This window comes from Cervus canadensis, chromosome 19, assembly GCF_019320065.1.
Source record: "Cervus canadensis isolate Bull #8, Minnesota chromosome 19, ASM1932006v1, whole genome shotgun sequence".
Taxonomy (NCBI): Eukaryota; Metazoa; Chordata; class Mammalia; order Artiodactyla; family Cervidae; genus Cervus; species Cervus canadensis.
In genome coordinates, this window is record NC_057404.1 from 30294423 (window position 1) to 30314260 (window position 19838).

The window sequence follows — 19838 nt, forward strand, 5'->3', positions numbered from 1 at the left end:
CAGAAATATTTAAATTTCTCTCTGCTTATTTAGAAATCTGTAAGGTATTTTATCTGGGAGTTTAAATAAATATCGTGTCAATATATAGACTTTTTTCATTTCCATTGCCGTTCTTTTTTTTTTTTTTATTGGAGCCTAATTACTTTACAATATTGTGGTGGTTTTTGCCATACATTCACATGAATCAGCCATGGATGTACATGTGTTCCCCATCCTGACCCTCCCATCTCATCCCATCACCTCGCTTCCTCCCCATCCCATCCCTCAGGGTCATCCCAGTGCACCAGCCCTGAGCACCCTGTCTCATGCATCGAACCTGGACTGGTAATCTATTTCACATATGATAATATGCATGTTTCAATGCTATCCTCTCAAATCATCCCACCCTCACCTTCTCCCACAGAGTCCAAAAGTCTGTTCTTTATATCTGTGTCTCTTTTGCTATCTCGGATATAGGGTCATTGTTACTATCTTTCTAAATTCCATATATATGTGTTAATATACTGTGTTGGTGTTTTTCTTTCTGGCTTACTTTGCTCTGTATAATAGGCTCCAATTTCATCCACCTCATTAGAACTGATTTCTTGGAATATACCAGTTATTTTACTAAGTATTTGCTGAATAAGTGAATGTTATCTCAGAGGAACGAATCAGTAGTTTTCATCCTTAGTCTGTTTCATCACTAGCAGTGTTTAAGGCAACTGTGAAAATTTAAAATATAATATAGTTTTATTCTCCCAGCTGTGATGAATTTATTTGTTTCAGACTCAAAGCTCATGCCAAGAATAAGTAGAGAAAATTAAGTTAAAAAATTAATTTGATGGTATTGGAGAGATTGAGGAAACCTGGGCTCCTCCTCTTTGACACATATTGGGCAGAAATCTTTGCCTCTTGAGTGCCACAAGAGTGCTTCAGATTCAGCTCTGCTTTTAGTGGTTATCTATTTTATATCTTAGACTCTAGAGCTAAGCAGATCAATAATTCACCAGATACTTTTAGGGTAAAATTGAAGAACATTGGGATCATTTCTTACATCTCTTTTCTTTGAGATCACGGCCCTACACCATTTGGCTGACTTGCATGCTTCTATTGTATTTTTGTCCTCTCTTTCACTAATGTGTGCTGTCATCTTTAGTATTTGCTTCTTTCTACATCATCATCCCAGTCATGGTTCTTGAAATGAGTACTTAGATCAGTGATTATTGGTCATTCATTTATAATCAACTCAAATATCATTTGCACTACTATCAGTTTTTATTTCTTTGCCGCACTTTCATTTCTGTTGACAAATGACTTCCTTAGATTATCCTTAGATTATCCATTTTTTATAAAATGTCACATGGGTTTATAACTGGGAGAGAAGGAAGAAATGCGCCTATATACTTAGACCTCTGTGCTTAAACTAAGTATCGGCCTGCATATCCATGACAGACTTTGGAAAAAGTAGTATGTGTGTCACTGGTCATGATTAGCATCTCTTATTTGTGTAGTGATTTGTGGAGATTGGGCTTCCCTTGTGGCTCAGCTGGTAAAGAATCCGCCTGCAATGTGAGAGACTTGGGTTTGATTCCTGGGTTGGGAAGATCCCCTGGAGAAGGAAAAGGCTACCCATTCCAGTATTCTGGCCTGGGGAATTTCATGGATTGTATAGTCTATGGGGTCACTAAGAGTCGGACACGACTGAGAGACTTTCACTCAGTCACTCACTTGTGGAGATTAACTGTGTTTAATTTGTGTACTTCTTATTCTTCAATGCAAAGCTTAAGTGGAAGAATTATAAAGTGTAGGCAACAGATTTTCCACTGTGTGGCTTATAGAAAGAAAAGAAAAAGTACTAAGGTCAGTGAAAAAGACAGACTAGAAAATGATAATTAAAGATAATTTAATGATAATATTTTAGTTGAATTATCTCATTTGTCTGAAATTTAAAAAGAGAATAGTTAAGAAATAGTTATGACATTTATAATTATTATTTCTAATAAAACAGTTTGCCGGGAGGATTCATACCATTCTGTGGTTTCATGTGCTGCTGTAGTTCTCACTCCTATGGAACCCACAATAGAGGTGAAGAAAAGAGAAGAACTCAAGTTTCGTGAACCTTCAAAACAGTAAGTTGTTCATTTGGTTTTCCAAGTTTTGTAAACGTTATTAGATAATTAGATAACTGATCAAAGTTAGATCACTCAGAAATTGTGATTTATAATGGATAAGTTAATACTAGTATATTGAGAGAACAGAAATAAATTGTGCATATTAAAAAAAAAGACGATTTATTCTGTAATGCCTCAATGAATAGCTTCTGTCTCTGAGTTTGTGTGTTTGAACTATATACCATTCAGGTTTCATTTGATACCTTATTTTGGTGATGTGAATAAGTAGACTGAAGCCCTTTATTTTCTTAATACTATGATTATGTATGTACTGTTCTTGGAACCCTTATTTTATAGTTGTAGGCTTCAATGGTGCAAAATATGAAAATTTTTAAATATAAATTTCTTGGGCTTAAACAGGTTTGTACTTTATAAGTAATTTATTTTTAACTTTACACTGGTTAAAGTTTGCATATTTTTCCATTTAAACAGATCAAGCTTCACTTAAATTTAAATTTGATCTTTTATTGAATAAATAATATTTTTTCTTATAATGGCCAGAAGAATTAAATTCATAGTAGCAAATATAAGATACATGAAGTTGAAGTATCTAATAAACTAGGTTTATTTCTAGTTATGTATTAAGTAAATTAAAAGGGAAAACCAGCTAATTTTCTAGTGAAAGTGTTGCCATGCTTGCTTTAAAGTCTTGGGTTGGAGACTAAGGGATGTATGGTGTTGCCAAGGCTTGCTGGCTACAGCAGGAGTTACCCTGAAGTACCTAGTGTTTTCTTCTATTCAGTTCAGTTCAGCCGCTCAGTTATGTCTGACTCTTTGCGACGCCATGAATCGCTGTATGCCAGCCTCCCTGTCCATCACAAACTGCTGGAGTCTACCCAAACCCATATCCATTGAGTTGGTGATGTCATCCAACCATCTCATCCTCTGTCGTCCCCTTCTCCTCCTGCCCTCAATCTTTCCCAGCATCAGGGTCTTCTCAAATGAGTCAGTTCTTCACATCAGATGGCCAAAGTATTGGAGTTTCAGCTTCAACATCAGTCCTTCCAATGAACACTCAGGACTGATCTCCTTTAGGATGGACTGGTTGGATCTCCTTGCAGTCCAAGGGACTCTCAAGAGTCTTCTCCAACATCACAGTTCAAAAGCATCAATTCTTAGCACTCAGCTTTCTTTATAGTCCAACTCTCACATCTATACATGACTACTGGAAAAACCATAGCCTTGACTAGATCGACCTTTGTTGGCAAAGTAATGTCTCTGCTTTTTAATATGCTGTCTAGGTTGGTCATAACTTTCCTTCCAAGGAGTAAGCGGCTTTTAATTTCGTGGCTGCAGTCACCGTCTGCTGTGATTTTGGAGCCCAAAAAAACTAAAGTCAGTCACTGTTTCCCCATCTATTTGCCATGAAGTGATGGGACCAGATGCCATGATCTTAGTTTTCTGAAGAGCTTTAAGCCAACTTTTTCACTCTCCTCTTTCACTTTCATCTATTAGATTAACTTTATCATACTTGTTTGTTTCTTGATGTCTTTCTACTGGATATGCTCCTGAAGACCAAGTTTCCTGGAATATGATACTGCCTGATACTCTGTGAAATCAATTAGAAAATCTCTTAATGTTATATGCAGTAATGTTGAATTCAAGTGGAGCAATGTTTATATTTGATGGCATGAAAATAGTGTTAATATTCTCATTGTAGAGGAAGGAAATACTAACCAATTCAGGAAGATAGATTATAATTCAATTTTAATACAATCTAAAAGTGAACTACTGTTAATATAGTCTAATTTTTAGATTTGAAAAGCCTTTTTTTGGTCTAATAGAAAGAAGGTTACATCTCACATGTGCCAATTGAATTATATTAGAAAACTCAAATGCATTTTTTATAATTATGTATGAGTTTATATATTTGTAAATTGGATTTTAAATTCCTTGATTATCTTTCAATGATTCTATGTAAAACTGGTGAATCATATTATTTGCTTACATAAAATATATTTTCCATTCTTAGCTACTTCATTCATTCTTCTTTACTCTGAGGTCTATATTGAAGTAGACAGTACTTGTTAACTGGCCATTTCTGTTACCCTACATTCACTCTGATACTCCTCTGTGTTCTCTGAATCTACTTTCTTTTTTAAGCACTCTCTCTTAACTGGATTATTTATTTCTTTTTAAAGGTTTTGTTTTTGTTTTTCTGAGTCAGAGAGATATTAGTTAAAAACTTTTTCTACGTATTAGGTGGAAATTTGAGACATTTTACTTTACACTCTTTATCTTTTTTTCTATATCTGTTATTGGCATGATATCACCATCTTTACAGGGTCATTTTGAGTGTTATGTGAAGTGATATTGTTAAAGGATCTGAAATCTAAAAATCCACAGAAGTGTTAGTTATGTTTCCCCTTTCATAGCTTCTAACTATCAGCATTATTGACCTGATGATTTACAGTTACATACTCTTCTCCTGAAGACTCTTCCTAATGCAATCTAATGTATCAAGTTCTTGACTGGGCTTGTCTAACTAGGTGTCCTACCAGAATCTTATACTAAGTTTGTTTGAACCAAATTAATGACTCCTCTATCCCCCTCAAATGCCTCCCAGGTGGCGCTAGTGGTAAAGAACTCACCTGCCAGTGCAGGAGATGTAAGAAAGAAAGGTTCAGTCCCTGGGTTGGGAACATCCCCTGGAGATGGAAATGGCAACCCACTCCAATATTCTTGCCTGGAAAAATCCCATGGACAGAGAGGCCTGACGGGCTACAGTCCATAGGGTTGCAAAGAATTGGATATGACTGAAGCGACTTAGCACTAGCCCCCTCCAGCTTTTTCCTTCTGATGTTTATATTTGTGTAAAGCAACCATTATTCTTATTTTCTTAAAAAATCTCAATATGTTTTCCCCTCACATCCAGATTCAATTAGTTATTGATTACTTCATTAATGTTTGTTTATATTTTTCTTACCATTTGAGCTGACCAGAAAGGCATATACTTCTCATATTTCAGAACTCTTCTAACGTGTGTGTTCACTGTGATCTTAATGAAACCATTCAAATAGTGATCATCTATCAAACGGAGATTACGTATGACCTCCATACCTCACACTGCTGTTTTGAGAATTAAATGATAGGTATGGCTGTGTGGCCAGGAAGATTCCATGGAGAAAATAATGGCTACCCACTCCAGTATTCTTGCCTGGAGAATTCCATGGACAGAGGAGCCTGGTGAACCACAGTCCATGAGGTCGTAGAGTCAGACACAACTGAGCGACTAATACTTTACTTTCGCATGACTGTATGACAGGAACACAGTATAATTCAGACGTAGTGATTAATTTAAAACTTTTGTTTACCAATGAGAGAAGCCTCAATGTAAATTATTTCAGAAAAATCAAGGGTGGTGATTGTAATTGCCTCATGTAATTGAAAGTATAAAGGTAGAAATTTCCTGAAGTATGGTTAATTTGGTACTCAGACAATATCATGGGGAGTTATTTTCTCCATCTGCATCTCTTTTCTCTGCTTTCCGATTTGTAGTTTCTACTTTCAGAGAGGTTCCTCTAGTGACATTACTGCCTTCAGCAGGTTCTGGGATGAATTTTTATTTTTTCATCAAATCCAGAGGTAATAAATGGTTTCTCATTCCCTTTAATCAAAACAATAAGTGTCCTATATATGTGTGTCATTGGCTTTGACCAGCTTAGCTTATTTGACATGACTATCTTAAAGCAATCACTATACCCAAGAATATTTGATGATTTGATTGGCTAGAACCAAGTTACTTGACAAATCCTGGAGGAGAGGGTGGAGATAAGAGAGGAAAAGCATGTCCACTCTCAAAATATGGGTCATGTTGGTAGAAGAAGGCAGCTATGGATGCTAGGAAGTCAAAATAATGGATGCTCAATATAAGTAGTAATATTAGCAACATTAATTTAAAAAGTCAGAATTATTTATTATGTTTAAACTATAGACTTCTAATACATTAAAATACAGTTATGTATATCTTAATTTCTTGTTTTAAAGGATTTCTGACTAATTTTATTTCAAATTATTTGGTCCAGCTGTGCTATTGAGAGGCAGTATAACTTGATGGTTAGGAGGTCAGATCTTGGACTAATTTTTGGTACTTTCTTAACCATAGTTTGTATCTTTTTAATGTAGGATTTACTGTATCTTGCAGTGCAATATCTAGGACACAATATGAAGTCAAGAATATAAAAAATTTGTAATTTTTACAACAAATATATTAGATACATAAACATATCAAATTTTTATAAATAGAATTAGCAAAGTCCTGGGTAGTATTTGATTTCTGTATTTTGGATTTCCCATTGGGAAAAATAATAACCCACCAATTTAATATTAAGGTGTTTGAATGCTGTATGTTGAGACATTTTTTTGGATACTTAATATTCCCTTTAAATTCAGGATGGAATTGTTTCTTTAAGTAAATTTTTATCTCTAACTTTACACACTTCACATGATGAATGTATAAACTGTTGAGTCTTTGAGACATAGGATAGGACTCACAGAATGCATGTAGTTAAGAACTCAGTAAATCTCTTGCTAGGAAGAACTGCAATAATCTCAGTATATGGGCTTTAGAATAAAGCATAAGATTGTACATACAAAATAATATGTAAGAATATATTTTCAAGGCTATTCAAATCTAGGTGAAGAGATAAAACATGCACCTGAAAAGGTGAATTACAGTATGAAGGCAACAGATACTTTTCCTCTAGCGTAAGGAGTAGGTTTTTCTCAGCCATATGATTGTTTGAAGTCAAGTTTATTGACATATAAGTACAAATTTATGAAAGTAAACCCAGAATATTGGTCTTAATTATACTATTGCATTGATGTATCATTTTAGAGTGTAAGAAACATTTTATGCCTGAAACACTTACCTTACCAACTTTCAGTCCTATCTGGGTACTCAATAAGTATTCTATATGTGACAGCTTATTTTTAAATATTATCATATATTCATCATTTTGATAAATATTCAGTAAGAAAAAATAGAAATTATTAATTCCTATTAGGGATGAAGTATAAATTTTTCTGTGTACCAGGTGATCAGAAATACCTAAATCTTTTAGTAAGGAAAGCTTCATTCTGAGCACAGTAGTGGGAAGGAGACAGAGCTTGTCTTTCATTTATATATCTGAAGTTTAATCTTAGTTACGAAAACAAAGGTGTGGATTTTACTTTTCAGTCTAGTCTAATAGGTAGCTCTGAATACCATGTGCCAGATAAATTTGCTGGAAAAATAGAAACATCTCTATGATCGAATGAAATTAAACAATTTTCAGGTATTTGACCATAACTAGAGAATTTTGTGGTCAAAGCTTTGAGTATGAAACTATATGAATGAATATTAAAATAGTAAATATTATTAATATTTAAAATATATGTCCAGGGCTTCCTTGGTGGTCCCGTGGTCCTTGCAGTACAGGAGACCCAGGTTCGACCCCTGGTCTGGGAAGAACCTACCTGCTGTGGGGCAGCTGAGCTCACTCAGGCCACGCTCTAGAGCCCTTGAGCTTCAACTACTGAAGCCCATGCAACGAGAAGCTGTACTAGGCAACAAAAGTCACCACAATGAGAAGCCCACAGACGGCAAAAAAGAGTAGCCACGACTCACTGCAACTAGAGAAAGCTCCTGTGCAGCAACCAAGGCCCATCGGTACCAGTAAATAAATGAATAAATCCATATAGCCAGTCACACTTAGCACGTTACTCCAATCTAAATATTTATCAAACCACAGATATGAGCAAAGAGCATGAAATGCACATTAAATTCAGAATCTGTAGAAAATGAAAGAATACAGCTTCCGTGATTGGTAATGGATTTCTTTTTTGTGCTTCTTTTTAGAAATGTTTGTTGAGATACACACAATCTGTTTATACATACTATGGCTCAATATCTTAAATGAAGGGATTTTATGGAAAATTATAAATATGGTGGGTGAAAAGGGGAGTGAGAAGTTACTCTGTTATTTCTTTGTCCACTTCTGTTTTTATTTTATTTCACAGGGAGTGATCTAAACTTCCTAAGAGATGTGATCTAGTGTTTCATTTTTTAGAAATAAAGCATTCCTTAGACATTTTGTCATTCAGTCTAAGTTTCAAGGCCTCCATGTAGCAGTTCATGTTATTGACCTCAGGATGGTTCGTTGAGATGATTCTAAGAGATCATGGATGCTATTACTTAGTATATTTTTAAAGAACGAGTAAAAGTAACCTATTTTATTCTTAGAGAATCCTTAACCATATAAATTCTAAGTTCTATCAGCTCTTTTTATCTGGTTTTATAATAAATTAATACTGTATATATGTTAAATTTGGAAAAGCTTAAGTACTCCCTGATGTCTTCTAAAGTTGTTGCACAAACTCTAGTTGTACTGGAAACACACAAATGATTCTATTATCACCTCATTTCCAACTTTCCTTTTCAAATTTCAGGGGAACATATTCACTCATCCTTTCAAGTAGACATGTATTTATTAATTTAATCCATAAAAATAGATAGTTCTTGAGTATCTGTTTTGTTCTTGGTACTGTGCTCAGGGCTGGAGATTTTTGAGTTGAGAACCTCTCATGAAACTTAGCGTATAGTCAAGAAGACACACATTAGTTGATTAATTGAAACAGTGGGAGACTGTGGAAGTGACAATAGTTATAATATAGAGATATATCGTGTTACAAGAGTTTATACTAACAGGCTTTGACATGGTCAAAAAAGTCAGAAAAATTCACTGAGGAGGTGACACCTGAGCTAAGATACGGAGCATATTAGTTAACTAAGTGAAAAGGCAAAGGTGGAACTTAGCAGCAGGAGAAGGGCTTGTTCAAATATCCTGTGATGGCTAGGGTCAGGGCGAAATTTTAAAAAGCTGGTGGGAGTAAAGGGGAGGGGAAAAAAAAACAAACAAAACATGCTTCTAAGTAAGGTTGAAGTGACACAATCAGTGTTATCTTCTGAAAACTTTGTTATGGTTTCTTGTAAGGAACAGATTGGATGTGGTGGGGCATTGGTGGTCTCCCCAGGTGGTTTTGGTGGTAAGAACCCACCTACCAATGTAGGAAGACGTAAGAGATGCGGGTTTGATCCCTGGTTTGGGGAGATCCCCTGGATGAGGGCATAGAAACCCACTCCAGTATTCTTGCCTAGAGAATCCCACTGACAGAGGAGCCTGGAGGCTACAGTCCATAGGTTGCAAAGAGTCAGACACAACTGAAGTGAGAGCATAGGCGAGTGGGGGCATTGGTATGATGGTGCTGGCTTGGAGGAACTAAACTGTCACCATAGCTTCCCAGCTCCTGGTTCAGCGATCTCATACTGCAAGTTTTCTCAGACATGGTGGGTATATTTACCACAATAATTGGCAAATTCTATAAATCAAGGCTTTTGCCTCTCCCAGAGAACTTGTAGTTAATATTTATCAGCTTACCGCTAAATGGGGGACAGGTTGAATGTCTACAGTGAGACCATTTAAGTGGTTGCTGACAGTAGCTTGGACTAGGGTGCTGCCACTGGAGATGGTGAAATGTAAAAACTGAACTAAGTCAATATATTTTTCAGAACCAAGGCAAGTTATATGTAGTTATTAACTAAAAGTTAATACCAAACCCTTACCAAGGACAAAGGAGAAACCACTCATTGTAATCATGATAAAATAATGTATTATTGTGATAATCCTGACATGTTATTTTGAATTAGTAGTAGTTTATTCAAGGGGGAGTTTTTGTATTCTTTTAATTTATATTGGATATTATCAATGGAATTAAATGTGGGAAACACATACAAATGTATTCTTGAATTGTTACCACTGATTCTCACTGAAAATGCACATAAATGTAAATAAATTTTGTGAGAAGGTTAGACAGCATCACCAACTCAATGGACATGAATTTGAGCAAACTGGGAGACAGTGGAGGACAGAGGAGCCTGGCGTGTTGCAGTCCTTGGGGGTCACAAAGAGTCGGACATGAATTAGCTACTGAACAACAACAATAAAATTTTATGTAGGCCCTTATGTAAATTCTTATGATTCTTTACTAATAGTTTCCCTCCTATACTGATCTGTAGCCTTTATTTACTATCTATCAATAGGTGCCTTCAAACTCTCCCATTAAAAAAAGAAACAATCAGAAACGGAGGCACGTCATAACGGAATCACATACTTGTGCCTCTTGTGCAAGGCTTCTTTCCCTCAGCAAGTTTTTGGGATTTATTCATATTGTCGCATGTGCCAAGGTCCAGACCATTTTACTAGTGAGCAGTTTCATCACATACATGTGTCAGAGTTTGGTTAGTAATTCAGTCCTGTCCTCTTTGACCTCACCTTACAAACTCACTGAATCTCAGAACCACAGGGGCCTCTGGATGTGGAAAAGGTGTAATGAAGGCCATCTGTATCCAACTCATTTCACATGTTAGCAAAATAATGCTCAAAATTATCTAAGATAGGCTTCAACAGTACGCAAACCAAAAGCTTCCAGGTGTTCAAGTTGGATTTAGAAAAGGAAGAGAGACCAGAGATCAAATTGCCAGTATCCATTGGATCATAAAAAAAGCAAGAGAATGCCAGAAAAAACAAAAAAAATTTATTTCTGCTTCAATGACTACCTAAAGCCTTTGACCATGTGGATTACAGCAAACTATGGAAAATTTTTAAAGAGATGGGAATACCAGATCACCTAACCTGCCTCCTTAGAAACTTGTATACAGGTCAAGAAGCAACAGTTAGAACCAGACATGGAACAATGGACTGGTTCCAAATTGGGGAAGCAGTATGTCAAGGCTGTATATTATCACCCTGCTTATTTAACTTAGTGCACAGTACATCATACAAAATGCCAGGCTGGATAAAGCTCAAGCTAAAATCCAGATTGCTGGGAGAAATATCAATGACTTCAGATATGCAGATGACACCACACTAATGGCAGAAAGCACAGAGGAACTAAAAAACCTCTTGATGAAGGTGAAAGAGGAGAGTGAAAAATCTGGCTTAAAACATTCATAAAACTAAGATCATAACATCTGGTCCCAAAACTTCATGGCAAATAGATGGGAAAACAATGGAAACAGTGATAGAATTTATTTTCTTGGGCTCCAAAACCAGTATAGATGGTGGCTGCAGCCATGAAATTAAAAGGTGCTTGCTCCTTGGAAGAAAAGCTATGACAAACCTAGACAGCATATTAAAAAGCAGAGACATTACTGAGCCAACAAAGGTCTATCTAGTCAAAGCTATGGTTCTTCCAGTAGTAATGTATGGATGTGAGAGTTGGACCATAAAGAAGGGTGAGCACCAAAGAATTGATGCTTTTGAATTGTGGTGTTAGAGAAGGCTCTTGAAGGTACCTTGGACTGCAAGGAGATCCAACCAGTCAATTCTAAAGGAAATCAATCCTGAATATTCATTGGAGGACTCATACTGAAGCTGAAACTCCAATACTTTGGCCACTTGATATGAAGAACTGACTCACTGGAAAAGACCCTGATGCTGGGGAAAATTGAAGGCAGGAGGAGAAGGAGACAACAGAGGACGAGATGGTTGGATTGCATCACTGACTCAACAGATATGAGCTCCGGGAGATGGTGGTGGACAAGGAAACCTGTGTGCTGCAGTCCATGAGGTCACAAAGAGTCAGACACGACTGAGAGACTCAACGACAACAGTCCCCGACTCTGCCCTTACAGGGCTGATATTCAGTGCTGGATACACTGCCTGTGAAACTGTCACCCAACCCTTCTTCACGTACGTCCAGTGACAGACAGCTCATCCTTTAGAGGACAGGTTATTGTGTCCTTGCCATACTTGCTGTTTAGGAAACTCTTCTTCATTTATTGCCTAAGTCTACCTCCCAAGATCATCCCCACAGAGGTCCTAGTTCTTGTCCTGGGTCCAGTCAAGGAGAGTGAGCTCCTTCTGATGCCTCATAAGCTGTAGGGATAAAGGAGACACAGCTGCCACACAGTAGTGTGCTGGTAGATGTTTATCTTATAGTTCTAGTTATTTTTTGCTGTATAATATTTTATTATATAAATGTATCAAAATTTATTTATGCAATGTACTGTGAATGAATATGTACGTGTCTTGCAATGTTTGCTTCATAAACTGCTCTGCTATGAACATTCATGGGCTTCTGGTGTAAGGTTTCTCTGGAAAGGATGACAGAGTTGTAAGAGACATACATTTTCCCCTTCAACAGATCATTTTCCAGCGGTCCTCATTGTCTACACCATTGTCCACTTTTAGCCTTGTAAAGTTTTATACTTTTTCCAATCTTAGAGGTGTAAACTTGCACCTCATTGTGGTTTTGATTTACATTGACGTCTTTCTAGTGATGTTGAGCATCTTTGTAAGTGTTTATTGGATGTTTATGTTTCCTGTTCCATAAATTGCCTATCCATATCTTTTGTCCATTTCTTTACTGAGAAATTTGTGTTTCTTGGAGAGTTCTGTATACATTCATGTTTCCAAACTTGAGTAGCTGCTGCTGCTGCTAAGTCGCTTCAGTTGTGTCGGACTCTGTTCGACCCCATAAATGGCAGCCCACCAGGCTCCCCCATCCCTGGAATTCTCCAGGCAAGAACACTGGAGTGGGTTGCCATTTCCTTCTCTCATGCATGAAAGTGAAAAGTGAAAGTGAAGTCGCTCAGTCATGTCCGACTCTTAGCGACCCCATGGACTGCAGCCTACCAGGCTCCTCTGTCCATGGGATTTTCCAGGCAAGAGTACTGGAGCGGGTTGTCATTGCCTTCTCTGAGTAGCTGTGAGCATTGCAAATCTTTCTTCCAGTTGGTGGGATATCTTTTAATAAATTATGACTTCTAATAAGCATAATTTCATTAAAAAAACTGAGTCATAAATATGGTAAGTATGAGGATACTCTTATGAATATGAAACAATCCTCTTCGCATGCAGATTTTCAAAAGAAACAATACCTATTTTGTGATTTTGGTTAATTCAAGGGTAGAGAGGGCTGTCAGAGGAGATGAATGGAAAGACTTCTGTGGAGAGAACTGTGGCCTAAATTTGAGTCTCCTCCACAGCTTTTGGAGGAGGATTGGAGTTGGGAGAAGTAACTTCCTAATCTCAAGTCTAGTGAAAAATCTTCAAGAGAATCACTCACACAGAGTTTCAAGCTGTTTTCTGCAGTTGGAAGCACGAAAGACAGATGATGGATTTATGCCTCAGAAAACTGAAGCAGTGCATATACTAGACTCAAACTTGCCCAGAAAACCTGGAGAGTGAAGCTGGTCTGGCCAGCTGCAAAAGCAGGAACATCTTGAGCTCTCAGAGCTGGTCAGGGAGAGGGCAGTTTTTGTAAACTATCTGGAGGGACGAGAAGACCCAGGAGATAGAAGCAGAGGATACTTATCCACTGTCAGTAAGGAAACTGCAAGAGAGTGAGCCAGAAAGAGTACCCAGAAGAGACCATTCCTGTGCCCATTTCTAGGCCTGAGAGCCAAGTGCAATCTGCTTAAAACTCTTCCACCAATTGTTCTGGCTCACCCCTCCACCTCTCACCCTGGTGACAGGAGTATGTTTACTGTGGGGCGCTTGTAAGAGGATCCTTCTCTGTTTCATAGAGTCTATTCACATTATTGCAAAATGTGGTCTCATCAGTTACTGGTTTATTAAATTAAAAAAAAAGATTCAAGAGAGTTGATTGTTTTCATACTTCATGTTTTACTCAGGAACCAGTGGATTTTAATACCAAATAAATAAAAATCCCTGGAGAAACTGCTTACCTTGATTGATTATTGTTGTTTTTGCTTTCTGCTCCTTAGTGAATCATAGTATCTGGTCTCTTGTGCAGACCAGTCAAAAAATCCTATTGTAACATTTTGCATCTAATCTGACAATTCTTCTTTGTACAGTGAACATGCAGATGCTGTTTTTTAGATGAGTTGGGACAGCCTGATAAGATGACTGAAGTGTTCCAGTTCATCAGTGCAGTGTAGTACAGTACCATTTAGTCTTTATACTGTGATATAAATACAATTTATCAGATCATAAGAGACTGCAGTTGCAACACCATTGTAGTGAAAGTAGCTCTCATGCACAGATAAAAAGGATGGTGCTAACTTTAACTGCCCCTGCTAACATCATCACATGGAAAAATTCTGTTTTCCAATAAATGAAAGATTTCAATTGAATTTATTCTGTAATGTAGATAATAACCTAAGTTATTTAATAACACCATAAATAAAGATTATATTAAGCAATATTAATTTCCTAATTTTTGCCTCTCAAGGGAGATAGATTAGTAGAAAAAAGTCAAAAGCTTTGAAATCTAACGTCTCTACTTAATAGCAGGACCATGTAGGAAACATTATTAACTTTATTGAAGTCATGTATCCTCATTGACTAAATATGGACAATAGCATTTGCTTTGTAGGACTTTAAGTATCCTTTTAAGCATCCAATATTTAAGTGTAAAACAGGTAGATTAATTCTGGATACAAACAAGTAAAACATTTGATTTGATATCTTTTGTGGGAAGAAATTCATCGTGAAGACAGGAAAGGAGATCTATAACAAAAAGTAGTATTTTATGGAATTTATGATTTTAGATATTTCCTCAAAATTACCTATTCATAATATGCTATTGTCTGCTTAACTTCTAAAGAGAATTATCTTTCTGTCTACAGATTTGGGTCTCTTTTATAACAAAATCTTTTTTATTCTTCTGTAATACTTAGGATGATAATAAATAGTAGGTACTCAGAGATACTGGAGAATTGATTAATTTTATTTATTTTTGAAGTAAAAGATCTTTAATTTAGAAAGTAGGATCCACTATTATAGTTGTCTGACATTGTCAAATTGAAAATAGTTAGATTTGATTAATGCATAGCCACTGTTAATCTTTCAGTATTAGCATAGTAAATATTTGAATAATTAATGTTTGAAGATGCCACATGGAGTTCAAACAGTAATTTTATCAATGACTGAAAAGAAAGAACTCTGAAGTAAGAGTTTGAAAACCTGACTCACAGGTCTGGGATAAAGCAAGACTGTATTTCTAAGCCACAGTTCTCTGTAAAGCAAACATTGGCAGCACACACATCAGAGAGACATCTTAAGGAGTGAAAGTCTAGGGTATTATCTTGTAAAATGTGAAGGAGCCTACTTTGGCTTTTAGAGGAATCTATAATAAATATTCACAAATATTTTCAAATCTATGAATTAAAAGATTCCCACAGTTGTTGGTAAAATTAAAGTTCTTGGAGACTAATTTACTCCCATGCACTCCTATAATATATAAACACCTTTATTTTGGTGCTTTCTAGACAGAAATATAATTGCCTGTATTCTTTGCTCTTACCAGACACTGAAGACAGGTGTTTTTTGAGGACAGGTAATTTTTATCAATATTTTCATTTGTTTTTTAATCTCCTGGGCTTAGCACAAGATTTTATACATTGTAGGTACTGGTATATTATTTCTTGAATTTATAAATACATTTAAAAAAATAATATAGTTGTGTATTCAATAGCAGAAAAAATGTTAAACTACCATACAATTCTGCTCGTTTCACATACAAGCAATGTAATGCTTAAAATCCTTGAAGCTAGTCTTCAGCAGTACGTGACTGAGAGCTTCCAGATGTACAAGGAGGGTTTAGAAAAGGCAGAGGAACAGAGATCAAATTGCAAACATTTGTTGGATCATACAGAAATGAAGGAAATTTCAGAAAAAACATCTACTTCTGCTTCATTTACTATGCTATAACCTTGGACTGTGTGGATCACAACAAACTGTGGAAAATTCTTAAAGAGATGGAAGTACCAGACCACCTTACCTGTTTCCTGAGAAACCTCTATGCAGGTCAAGAAACAACAGAACTCTACTAGAAACAACAAACTGGTTCAAAATTGGGAAAAGAGTATGTCAAGTCTATATATTGTCACTCTGCTTATTTAACTTCTTTGTAGAGTACATTATGCAAAATGTTGGGATGGATGAATCACAAGCTGGAATCAAGATTGCTGGGCAAAATATCAACAACCTCAGATACTGAGATGATACAATTCTAAAAACACTCTAATGGCAGAGAGTGAAGAGAAACTTGAAAGAAGAGAGTGAAAAAGCTGGCTTAAAGCTCAACATTCAAAAAACTAAGATCATGACATCCAGTCCCATCACTTCATGGCAAATAGATGGGGAAAGAATGGAAACAGTGACAGACTTTCTTTTCTTGGACTCTAAAATCACCGTGGAAGGTGATTGCATCCATGAAATTAAAACACAATTTCTCCTTGGAAGAAAGCTGTGACATCACTTTGCAAACAAAGGTCCATATAGTCAAAGCTGTGATTTTTCCAGTAGTCATGTTTGGATGTGAGAATTGGACCATAAAGAAGGCCAAGCAGCGAAGAATTGATGCTTTCAAATTATGTTGCTGGAGAATACTCTTGAGAGTCTCTTGGATTGGAAGGAGATCCAATCAGTCAATCCTAAAGGAAATTAACCTTGAATGTTCATTGGGAGGACTGATGCTAAAGCTGAAGCTCCAGTAGTTTGGCCATCTGATGTGAAGAGCCGACTCACTGGAAAAGACCTTGATGCTGGGAAAGGTTGAAGGCAAAAGGAGAAGGGGAAGACAGAGGAAGGGATGGTTGGGTAGCATCATTGACTCAGTGGACATGAGTTTGGGCAAACTCTGGGAGAGAGTGAGGGACAGAAAAGCCTCGTACATGGCAGTCCATGAGGTTGAAAGAGTCATACATGACTTAGCAACTAAACAACAACAAGCATATAGTTCATAATAAGCGTCACATACTATTTGAAACTTTACAGATATTAATTCATTGAATCCTCTCAGCAATGTTTTGTGTTATTTTCCCCAGATTTCATCTGAGGAAGCCAAGTCACACATAGGTTAAGTAATTTGCTCAAGATGACCCTTTTAAAAAAGAATATACTTTATTTTCAGTTATTTTAATTACTAAATGTGGAACGAGACATTAGACAATCATCCTTTTCCTATTCAGTTCTTTTTATAGATATTTACAACATAAAAATATGGATGCCATTATAAACCAATAATGCAAAAGATGATTAGCATTTTCAAATCAACAGAATAAATAGAAGAACTTAAGTAACAAAATTCTTCACTGTTGATTATCACAATCAATCAATGCCTCTTCATTTGTGTATGTATTTCTCCTCAAATGAGCCAGGAAGAAAGCTATTTTTTTTTAATGCTTCTGTCCTTTTATTGTCATTTATTTTATTAGCTTTTTGTTAGAACTATTTTGTTATTTTCTCTTTTTTATGTTTCTTTGGACTATAACTTTTATTAAGTTCATATCAATAAGGTTAAAGTTACATATTTTGTCAAAGAATTAAAGGGCGTATATGAATTTAGAGAAATAGTAAAAGATGGGGGGAAAGGATTATTTCCTACCAACATGTTCATTTAAAGTGTGTCACATGCTTTCACAGATATAATACAGTGCCTCAAAATATTACGAAGTATTGATGAAAGTACATAGACACTTTTAAAAGAATTTAGTTATTGAATGACTTTTACAGAAATAAGCTTGGTATTTTCTCTACAATTTGAGACCAAGCATTATGTCATAGTCATGATTCTGTGTGGATCTAAAAGGCATAATGAAAATCTAGAAGGAAGATATGTACAAAGATATATATGATATAAGAATGAATTTTAGGGCCTTCTCTGGCAATCCAGTGGTTAAGACTCTGTGCTTCCATTGCAAGAGGTTCAGGTTCAATCCCTGATCCAGGAACTAAAATCCTACATGCCTCCCGGGGGGGGGAAAAATGGATTTTATAACAGTCAGTGGTTACAGCAGACTTCTTGTTTTGAAATTTTCGTATGAATTTTTACATGAATGCTGTATGTAGATTTAGGCGGTAGAGGTAACAGAACCCAGCAGTCTTTAGGCTGCGTTCCACGGGGTCGCTAAGAGTCGGACACGACTGAGCGACTTCACTTTCACTTTTCACTTTCATGCATTGGAGAAGGAAATGGCAACCCACTCCAGTGTTCTTGCCTGGAGAATCCCAGGGACAGGGGAGCCCGATGGGCTGCCGTCTATGGGGTCATACAGAGTCAGACAAGACTGAAGTGACTTAGCAGCAGCAGCAGCAGTGGGTTGCCATTTCCTTCTCCAATGCATGTATGCATGCTAAGTCGCTTCAGTCGTGTCCGACTCTTGTGCGACCCCATAGACGGCAGCCCATCAGGCTCCCCTGTCCCTGGGATTCTCCAGGCAAGAATACTGGAGTGGGCTGCCATTTCCTTCTCCATTAAAGGGTGCTATGTTTTGTATTAATTTTTTTTTTTGCATTTCTTTGTGTTTATTTATTTCATGTCAGTTAAAATTTCATTCTAAGGCTATTTTTTTACCTACCTCCCTATTTTTATCTACTCTTTAAAATTTAGGATTTAAAGTAAGTATTTTATAACAGTACATAATCTCTTACTCTAATATTCTCAGTTGCTATTTTAATATTTCTGTGTGTTATGTAATTTCAAAAAATTTGGCACAATAAGCAGTAAGAATTTCATATTGGTGAAATTACAATAATTTTCTGTTTTTAAACATTTTCGACACGTAAGCCTATTCTACTATGTTTACACCAAGCTATAAACATCAGTATCTTTTGAACTGAAATGTCACATTCCAGGTGAAAATTTATTTTTCCCCTCTTGGTAACACATTCTTTCAGGATATTCTTACTTTCTTGTCTCATCGTATCATAAGGCTGATTGACTAAATAATATCAAAGCCTAAATTAAATGTATAAATTCCAAAAGTCAATATTAGATGAAGGAGATTACAAAATTATATGTTCATACTTTTTTTCTACTAAAAGTATTACTTCTATTACATTATAAATAACTATGAAAATAATGTCATATTGACCATCCACTCAGAACAGGATTATACAATAAAGCTAAAGAAGTAATCTCTCATTTTTCTGTTTTCTAGCTTGAAATTCATGTATTTCAAGAGAAAATGCTGTTTTGCTTAAAAAAAAACTGAAAATTATTGCATTATATCAAATTTACACACATGCTTCATCATTTAATTGAAATAAGAGAAATTAGAAAGCATTTTTAAAATGAGTGAAAGTTTACTTTCAGAAAATTGATAATGTCAAAATGTAATGGGAAGCAGGTAGCTTATATCAATTTTATGATTTAAAGTGAATATAATTTCTATATATTTCACATCATTAATTACCTGGCAGTTTAAAGTTTTTGCTTGGTAAATGGCTACCATTTAAATTTAAAACTGATTATTTGAGTAAGTTTTATGGTTACAAGATTAATGTGCCATAAAGAAATATTATTTACTTATTTTAGAAAAAAGTAACAAGGAATGGCTTGTTAAATCTACTGTACTGTTATCCCAATTATTGGTCAAGTTTTCTCTCATATCTGTAGTTGGGGGAGGGAAAAATAAATTATTAGAAGCTACTTAAAGCTTCCTGAGAGAAACTGGAAATGATTTATTTCACCCACCACCATGATGAGATTGGGACTATCGTAACAGAATATTGCAACATTTTTTGTAGCATATATCTTAACAACTCTGACAGAGCTTTAGATGTTCTTTGATAACCCAGAAGCCCTGGAAAGTAATCTGGAACTGCTTCATTGCCCCTTACAGAGTGAACTGAGAGCTAAACAGAGATTAAAAGGCAAACTAAGTACGTTGTTCAA

The 19838-nt window shown here is 36.0% G+C and overlaps 1 protein-coding gene across 5 annotated transcripts in view; it reads left to right on the top strand.

Annotated features, from left to right (window-relative positions):
- CCSER1 (coiled-coil serine rich protein 1) overlaps positions 1-19838 on the top strand; it is a 1404567-nt gene that overhangs the window by 344926 nt on the left and 1039803 nt on the right. For all 5 annotated transcript variants that reach the window (XM_043438592.1, XM_043438589.1, XM_043438594.1 and 2 more), the window contains one exon: positions 1988-2108. In XM_043438592.1, the coding sequence (XP_043294527.1) occupies positions 1988-2108 (121 nt within the window). The remainder of the gene's footprint in view (positions 1-1987; positions 2109-19838) is intronic.